The sequence below is a fragment of the Orbicella faveolata genome, unplaced genomic scaffold (assembly GCF_042242905.1).
Source record: "Orbicella faveolata isolate gen_17 unplaced genomic scaffold, um_ofav_v1 contig_2, whole genome shotgun sequence".
Lineage (NCBI taxonomy): Eukaryota > Metazoa > Cnidaria > Anthozoa > Scleractinia > Merulinidae > Orbicella > Orbicella faveolata.
Genome location: NW_028301547.1, coordinates 10,498,148 through 10,507,500, shown reverse-complemented (window position 1 = coordinate 10,507,500; position 9,353 = coordinate 10,498,148). Strand labels below are relative to the sequence as shown.

Sequence of the window (9,353 nt, the reverse complement as noted above, 5' to 3'; positions counted from 1 at the left end):
GGTAGACACCATTAAAACTTGCGTAGCTGTTTCCATTTTCAGTCGTAAGATCAGTGGTTTACTTAGATCTTTATCAGTCGGCACACGGATTTTTCGCGCCAGTCTGATTAAACATCTGCTGATAATAAGTTCATTTACTTCATTGTACAGCTCAGCGAGAAGGGGCAAGTTGCGTTTGTGGAAGCGAAATTCGGACCGGCACTCGTCGTCTTCAACCATAAGGTTGGTCGAGATCATTCGACCGGTTTAAATCGTACAAGAGTAGAAGTTCGTCATCGTTTAACACACCTTCATCGTGATTATCAAGAGTTGATTGCGAACTTCTTTCAATGAAGTCATCCTAGTTCATCCTGATAAACAGAGGACGAATAATGTCAATAAGCTTGACAGTGCGGAAACCGCGGTTTCCGACGGTGCTGTTTAATGTTTGTGAATTCCCGCCACAACAGCCTTCTCTCCCCAGCCTCCTCACAGGTTTCGGCGTCCCCGTCGCCGTCCGCGTTCCCGCTGCTTAAAGTCCCTAATAATAACAGGAAAATCGGTTTTATACTTCAAAAGCAGCGAAAAGGTAAAAAGGAAGTGACCAATTGGCGGGCGGATTTGAATTTGATTTTAATCGATTTGGCTGAAAATCAAAGTTATTGTTAGTGTAATTATCCTGGCATGAAATAGTTAATCGCCCGCTGGCGACCAGGAAAGCGCAGTTTCGGACCCTGGATATCTTCATGATGACGTGTTCTAGGAGCATGCATTTTGTGTGAGGAGAAAGTTACTCAGTCATATTGACCAAAAATGTACTTAAAACGCCATGATAGTGTTCCTTGAGGACCTAGTTAAAAGCTAGCGTTTACAAGTGTTCTTAATCCTGATCACACGATTTACGCTTTAAGTTTGTTAATTTTTCTTCTCCATTTTTGCAGAAAGTATTTTCTGCGTAGAATCCATAAAGTGATTCACAAGCCAGACCCCAAGAATGGTGACCGTTTCTTGTTGAACCTCGAGCTTGGCTCAGACAACACCAATCAATCATTTCGACTGTCAGAACACGTGTATCAGAAAAAGGGAAATGACACCTTGTGCCTTCCTGAAGGAGTCAACTGGAATAACAACGCTACAGTGTACTTCATTCTCCCTGTTAAGGAGCAAGGAAAGTGGGTGCATCATTTTATCAGTCAGCTGACTGATGCCAGCTCATTAACCGGTGATACGAACTTTCACGTCATAGTTGTTGATTTTAAAAGTAAAGACATTGATATGGACAAAGCGTTTAACACATCTCTTCTCAGCAGTAGACATACTATTGTTTCATTAACGGGGAAATTCTTCAAGACTGTTGCATTGAACATTGCCACTGAACTTGTCCCCAATGCGCATGACATAGTTTTCCTGTTTGATCTGCATATTGATGTGCCTGCAGACATTATGGACAGTGTTCGAGTGGTAAGTACTTTATATATCTGCACTTTATTTGTAGAACCTTTTAGAAGTCTTATTAACCAAGCACTTTTATGCCCCGACTTGGCTGTCTGGGAAATTAGACAAAACTCTGGCAAGACACAAATAAGGCGCTCGTGGATATGGTGATCAAACAATAATTATCGCATGATGTTTCTGCGCCTGATCCGGAAAAATCTGGCCGACAGATTCACTCAAGAATGTGAGGTGGTTAGCACTTACCTCGAAATTGCTAATTCTGGAACAGGATCTAATAAAATTTTTGTTCATTATTATCAAGAAAATTTTCATTACCACGAGATACGTTTAGTGTTGACAAATTCAGTTCAGCCTCCGCATCTCAAGGTGACTTCGGAGTTAGGCCTTGTCCGCACTTCGCAGGAGAAATTTGAAAGGGGCGTTTTCACCCTGAAAACGCATCAGATGTTTTCCGTCCACAGTACGCCGAAGAAATTTAAAAACGCCCCACTCGCCGGTCATTTTGGATTTTTCAGTTTGAGAAAAACTGGGACAGGGAAATCATATGGTTATTGTAACGCCATCCGATTTTCAAAAAGCTTCGTTTTCAAAATGTTGTCCGTCCACACTAAAACGTAAGACCGGCGTTCAAATTTTTTCGGTTTGAACAGCATTTTCCAAAAGCTCCGTTTTCGTGACGGTTTAGTATGAACGGTAGGCCTTACCGTAGAAATAAAACTGCGTTTTTAAATTTCTCCGGCGTAGTGTGGACAGGACCTAAAGGATTGTCTTCCATGTTAATGGTTTCAATTGTTTTCTTGTAGTTTTCTATTAAGACTGTGAGGTTTTTTTCCTCAGAACACCATTGCAGGTAGAATGGCTTACTTTCCTATAGTTGGCCGTCTGGACTGTGCAAGTTCGTCGGTGGAACATCTTGGCTTTTGGCAAATGGATGGCTATGGAGTTACGTCGATGTATAAATCAGACTGGGAGAGAGTTGGCGGTGAGTACAACTTAAACTTCTTTTTCACGCTTAAACTTATCTTCTATCCAACCTTGTTGTTGTCGTCCTTATGGTAAGCAAGTTTGTTTTCTTCTGCCTTGTAATGCGCATGCTCAACAGCGTGTTTATGAGAGTAACAAGCACTCAGGTCACAAATCATAACAAAATCTTACGCTGTCATCAGCCGTTTTTTTTTCTCTTGCGCCCAGCTTTAGATCGTTACAGAACTTGCTTTTTCGCAAAACAAATGAGAAATTTCTATATCGAACACCACAGCTCTCTTGCACGAATATAACAGGAAGACTTCGAAAACACTGCGTTGATGCAGGGATAACCCCCCAGGGGGAGGGGGGCGACACACGCCCTGCGGCTTGTGTTTTTACCCGCAATTTTTTCGTGCCGTCGTCACATCCTTGCGTGCTTTATTGACCAAATCTGATATGTTTCAGCAAATATGCCGCTGACTAAATAGAAGATGGTTTTTCATGTCCCAAAGAAAATAATGCACGGTTGAGGTCAAAACCTCTACTGCTGGATGCACGGTCGAGCGGAACGCGAGTGCGTTCATTAGTTTTCAAGACCTCAAAAGAGCGTTATTTTCTTGAAAACATTGGAACACCATCTTCTATTTGGTTTAGAATATAGCATGAAAAGCTAAAAAATTTACATCTGAGAAGAGGCGGTGACTACGCTGGCAACACAACGTACGCTAATTTCCAGCCGTGCATCTATTGAACAAATAGATTCCATGTTGCCGTGCGTCTAATCAGTATAAGTATAAATATGACGAATGCTGTTCTCTGATTTGCTGCGCTACTCACTATCTATTCTGTTGTAGATAGTGAGTAGCCTAGCAGTGTGCGCTTGTTAACGAGCTAGCGGCCGCTTCTTTGCGTTTTGGAAGTGGATAACGTTTTGAACGACCAGTAGATGTATACTAAAACTCTTAGATTATTTTCTCTCGATTTCCATGCGTGATAGGCTGCGCCCTCGTCAGCTATCACGCGATAGAAATCAAGAGCTCGTAAATTAATTGTTAGATATAATAAAGAAACAAAAGCAATGTTAATGACGTCATCATACAGCTCTCCTCCAATTGATCATAAGTAAAAATGCGAGAATAATTTGACTCATTAGATAATTAAGCAATAGGGGAGTATTTATATGTCTACATAGGCTCATCTAAACACGAAGGGGGTTGGGAGAATTCTGAAAAATTATGCAAACCCTCGACTGGGTCTCGGCGAGACCCAGTTGAGGGTTTACATAACTTTTCAGAATTCTCCCAAGCCTCTGAGGTATAAAAAAATAACGCTCGGTCAGGTCCAATATTCTAAAACAGAACAAAGGACACTAGTTAAGTAGTGTGCTCCAATAGTTTACCCATTGTTTTTTGTGCCTTATTTTAGCAATTGCAAACTGTGTTTCTCTCTTTCACATCGATAGGAATGAATACAAAGGACTTCAAATACAAGTGGGGCGGGGAAGACTGGGACCTACTAGACCGTGTGCTGATGTTACCGATCGAAGTGGAACGAATCAAACATCCGGGTCTCTTTCATCATTATCATGCCAAACGAAAGAAATGGAATTAGAGTTTGATAGTCTTGGTTATATTTAAATCTAAGTGACGTGACGTGACATGATGTAGCGATACGTGACCTGTTTTGACGTGACATGACGTGACGTGATGTGAGGTGAAGTGAAGATACGGGGCAGTGCGGTTGAATAGTGCATAAATTATTAAGCATTTTGGCCCTGTTCTCTCGTTCTCTCTAGGAATCTAAGAATGCCTCAAAAGGATAAATAATGATGTAGAGGGTGATTAAGAATATAACACAAACAGCGCTGATAAACATTGGACTCCAGCGCATTTTAATACAGAACTTGACGTTTCGTATGCTAGTCAACGTACATTTTCAAAAGTGACCGTTACAAATTTTGAAAACTATATATCGTAAATGTTAGAGGTCTGGAACCTAGATTGAGAAAAATGATCTGTAGCAGTATACTAACGTAACATGTCTAGACATCATGAGGAGTAACAGCTCCACCGCTGTCTGTGTTGTATTCTTAATCAAGCTACGATTACCTAAGAACAAGAGTTTATAGGATGATGCAGGGTTCCAAGGAATTCTCAGAATATTTTAGTGATTTTAACAGCTGTATGAAGGCCGAGAAGAATACGAGGATTAGTGAATTTGAAGCAGTTACCGTAAATCCTCGAATTAGTGCCCTCCCTCGAATAAGCGCCTCCCTCCCCTCCCCCTATTTTGTGGAAGAGCAATGAGACAGCAAAGGATGTATAGTTTTCGTCTTGTAGTATTAGATTTGTACTTTATTTCAGTTTGTGACCACGTGAATTTCTAATGGTGCCGCGATTTAGACTTTAGGATCAGTTTTTTTATGTCGATAAACACCTTATGTTGTTGTTTACGTGCAGATGATGTGTTAAAAAAATGTTCATCCAGGCCACGATTTGGGAAAAATTAAATAAGCCCCCCCCCCCCCCCCGCCCTTCGATTAAGCGTCCCCTCGAATAAGCGCCCCCGTCTTCTCCTAAACTTGAAATCAGCTCCTTGGGGGATAATTCGAGGATTTACGGTAAGTAAAAAAAGTATTTAATGTATATCAAAAGATTATCCGGAGTGTATTTAATAGTTGTAGATGGATGAACACCAAAATAGACTAAGGTACCCCAATCTGTGCTAGGGGGGTCTCTTTGCCGAACATGGAAAGTCCCGGCTAACTATGCATTTTGTCAGTTGCATTATTTATATACACTACTTTATAAGAAAAAGAAACTAAGTTAAACTGAGAAAAAAGGCTATACGCAACTTCATGTCTAATAATACATTTAAAGTTTAAAATACAGTATAGTAAAAAGGCTAAAAACTTAAGACTACAGCTAAGGTTTAAAACTAGAACTAATATGAATATCGCCCGTGCCATGCAGTAATCCAAGAACACAATTAAAACTTAATGTCAGCTAAAGAATAGTCGTAAACTGGTAACGTTTTCTAAAGTCAGTGCTTCCGAAACTTTTTAAGCAGCGCGTTTATTAATGCTAGATCGAGAAAGACTAATTCAGCTTTAGAAGCTTTGCTCTAGTTGCATGTTGTTTCTTTCAGCTAAAGAATAGTAAGCCGTACTAAAATTAACTAATACTAAAATTAACTTTTTTTAAACCTTTTTTTAACTTTAGTATTTCCGATTTTTTTTTATAAGTACGTCAGTGTGTTTTGTAATGCTGGATTAAGAAAGAATAATTGCTTTATAGAAGCTACTTTTCTGGTTGCGTGTTGTCGTTTTTTTTTCAGTTAAAGAATAGTAAGCTATAGTAACAAATTAACTTTTTCAAAAGGTAGTGTTTCCAAATTTTTTTTGTGTATTGTAATATGTTTTGTTCTTTTGAAGCCTTTTTCTTTTTTTTTTTCAGCTAAAGAATAGTAATAAAGTAAGCTTTTCAAAAGCTAGTGATTCGGAAATTTCTATAAGTAATATGTTTTGTAGTGCGAGATTCAAAAAATACACGTTTTAGAGCTTTTTTTATATATACAATATCGTAAACTTTAATTTTTTGCACTACTAGTGATTACATCTTTTTTCTCATATATTTGTTTCCAGCACTTTTTTGTCACTAATATTACTTACACATGATCTTCGCTATTTATTTTACATTACAGTACCTACAATTATCTCGTACATTATTTAACCACTTCATTTTCATCACATTACTTACATTTCTCTGGTATCTAACGTAAGCTATTTCATGTACGGTGTTGTATTGTATTCTTGTAGTCGTGGGTGATGTAGCAGGTCTCGTAAGGTCTCACATGAATGGCTTGCTACCCTTTGAGAGAACAATAGAACAAAGAACAGAAACAATGCCCCTAGCCCTAAAACAATAACAGCTGCTAACAATGAAGAGAATTACAAGCTTACAAGAGCTGCTACACTTCTGATAGTCGTACGCAAATTAAACTACTTTTGGGAGAAGTATTTTTTCGTAACTAAGAACAAATGTTTCCTATCCTGCATTTAAATAGAACTTTATCAACAAAGACAGAAAGGTGAATAGTTTGGTTATGCATCTTACTAGTGTAGATGAAGTATTTCATAAATAGGATCGTGTAATTAAATTTCTTTATTAGTTCTTTTTCATATGGGCCAGATATGATACCGAATAGTTCCTCTTCAATTTTTGGCGAAAATTTTGAGTTGTTGGTAGCGTTAAACCAGTCAATTACGTTGTTTACAAAAGTCTTTACAAATTGTAACTGTATGATCAGTTGAGTCTTTCCCACCTCAGTAGAGACATTTATCATCTGCTTTTATACCATATCCATAAAGCTCCTTTTTGGTAACGACAATTCTATGGATTAATTTAAACTGGAATTCCCTCAATTTTGTCTCCTTGCGGATGTTCTGGCTTTTTGTTGTTGTTGTTGTTGTTGTTTAATTGTTTGTTTTGAGATGTATGAAAGAAGCAGGCCTCATAATAATAACCACCCTGTACCTCTAAAGGTTACCGGTAAACGGCGAAAGAAGCCAGAAAGAAATCCCTAGCCAGTGATATAATCGGCGATGGACTATCATCCCACCCCGGGGGGGCGGGGGGGGGGGGATTAGCAATACTCCTAGACTTCCTAGCTGTTTCATGCTATAGAAACCGAGATAAACTGTGACCAGGGCCACATTGGCATAACTGCAACTTCATCTCTACGTCGCTACTCAGAAACCAAAACAAATATTACTTAATTTAAGTTGTGCTCGTTTAATCGATGACGCGATAAGCTTTAACCGGCCTGTAAAAGTTAAGACCGAAGTGATTCAAGGACCAATTTCTTTCTACTTGTCGGGCAACAACGTTGCATTGCAAATTGAAAATCGTTATTGCTAGTACTGCCATCGTCTTGCAAGTTGCAACAGCATGTTTCAACTCATTTCTACTGTAATACGCGCAACAATTAATGCTTTTCAACTTGCAATACAACATTGCTGTAAGCAAAAGGTTGCTCGTATCACTTCGCCCTTTTAGTCATGTTTTATTATTGTAAAGCCGTCTAGTCTTAAGATACAGTACTTATTGCCATTCTTCCGGTTCTTTGACACAACGGTATTATCCCTGGAAAATCGTTTTGATTCAATCAGAAGTCAAAAGAGCTGACATAGTAGAACGACGTTTTGAGGCCTGGCGTATTTCACGGGGTCTGGTCACTCACCAAGAAATGGAACGCGCGCGAAATCCCGCCAGCTACGCAGATCTATGCAGGTTATGAAGTCGGCTGCAATAAACTAGTACATACATATTATCCATTGTTTACTGAACAATAACAATAACAATAATGATAATGACAATAAATAGTAATGATAATAATAATAATAATAATAATAATAATAATAATAATAATAATAATAATAGTTTCCTTCAGTTTAAGTGGCATGCCTGAAAACTAGCTAGTTGTAGCTAAGTGCTTCTCAAACTCATTAATAATTCATCAAGTTTAAACAAAGGAAATCGTGACTGTGACGGTGTTTGGATATCTGATCTTAATTAGCATAGATTTTTACGATTCTAATTCTCCTTTTTCTCCTTAGTTTTAGTTTCGATTGAGAAGATGTATCAAACACTCAAGACAGTGTTTGATCACATTTCCAAACACTTTGAAGTTCGTCAAAAATACTCCGCTACGCGTCGTATTTTCAACTCTCTTCTCGGTGTTTGGAAATGTGGTCAAACACTGTCTTTCGTGTTTGATGTATTACATTGACCACTATTTAAGCAATACAGCACTTTTTCCGTGTTTGAATAGCCTCATCTAAACACGGGGAGGGTCGGGAAATTCGAGAATTCTCCCAACCCTCCGAGTGTTTAAATCAGGCTATGTAAGGTAAGGTAAGGTAAAGTCTGCATGCGAGTCAAGTGGCCCATCAGGCCGGAACTTATCCCGGTTTCTGTAGCATGAAGCGACTAGGAGTATTTCTACTCCCCCCTGGATGGGATGCTAGTCCATCGCAGGGTTACCCCCAGCATTAAGTTCGCCGGTACCCATTTATACACCTGGGTGGAGAGAGGCACGTGAGAATAAAGTGTCTTGCCCAAGAACACAACACAATGTCCCCGGCCAGGGCTCGAACCCGGACCGCTCGATCCGGAGACTAGCGCACTAACCATGAGGCCACCGCGCCTCCCACAAATCAGGCTATGTAAACACGGAAAAAGTGCTCTATTGCTTTTGTAAAATAATTCTTAAAAATACGCGCGGATCTAAAACGTCACAACCGTGTTTACATACTCTCATCTAAACACACCTATCGACCAATGAGCGCGCGCGTACTAGCTCACTTATTTTATAAAAACATTTAGAAAACAGTCCTAAGAAAATACGCACGCTGATTGGTTAAAAATCGTGTTTCTATAACTCGATAGAAACACAGAACTAGTACGAGCTGTTGACGTAATGATGGCGCGAGCAAAGAGAATTTATAGTTTGAGAATCAAAGTTAACGAGTTGTTTTCCTTTTTTTTTGCCACGGTGTTTTCTAAAAGAAATAGAAAACATGTTCTCCGTGTTTCTATCGTGTTATAGAAACACTTGTGAAAGTTTGGGAGAACTCGAAAAAGCTGTGGAAACACCAGCTTGCGGCTCGTGTTCCTACAGCCTTTCTCGTTCTCCTAAACTTCCACACGTGTTTCTATTAAACAATTAGATTATGAGCTCGAGATTGCTATCGTGTGATAGTTGACGAGGGCGCAGCCCGAGTCAACTACGGGTCTAATTGTTAAATAGAACGTGAGTAGCGTAGCCAATCAGAGGACGGCATTCGTGATAGAACGCTAGTAGATTTATACTAAAACTCGATAGAAACACGTTACATGTTTTCTTTTTCCTAATCAACGTTTATTTTTATTTACAATAGTAATAACACCCCT

General features: G+C 39.2%; 1 protein-coding gene across 1 annotated transcript in view; it reads left to right on the top strand.

Moving 5' to 3' along the window:
• Positions 1-6,823, top strand: part of LOC110044435 (beta-1,4-N-acetylgalactosaminyltransferase 3-like) — a 12,645-nt gene extending 5,822 nt beyond the window's left edge. The window contains exons 2-4 of the mRNA XM_020749984.2: positions 921-1,440; positions 2,272-2,416; positions 3,863-6,823. Coding sequence (XP_020605643.2) covers positions 921-1,440; positions 2,272-2,416; positions 3,863-4,011 — 814 coding nt within the window. The 3' untranslated portion in view covers positions 4,012-6,823. The remainder of the gene's footprint in view (positions 1-920; positions 1,441-2,271; positions 2,417-3,862) is intronic.
• The last annotated feature ends 2,530 nt before the right edge of the window (positions 6,824-9,353 follow it).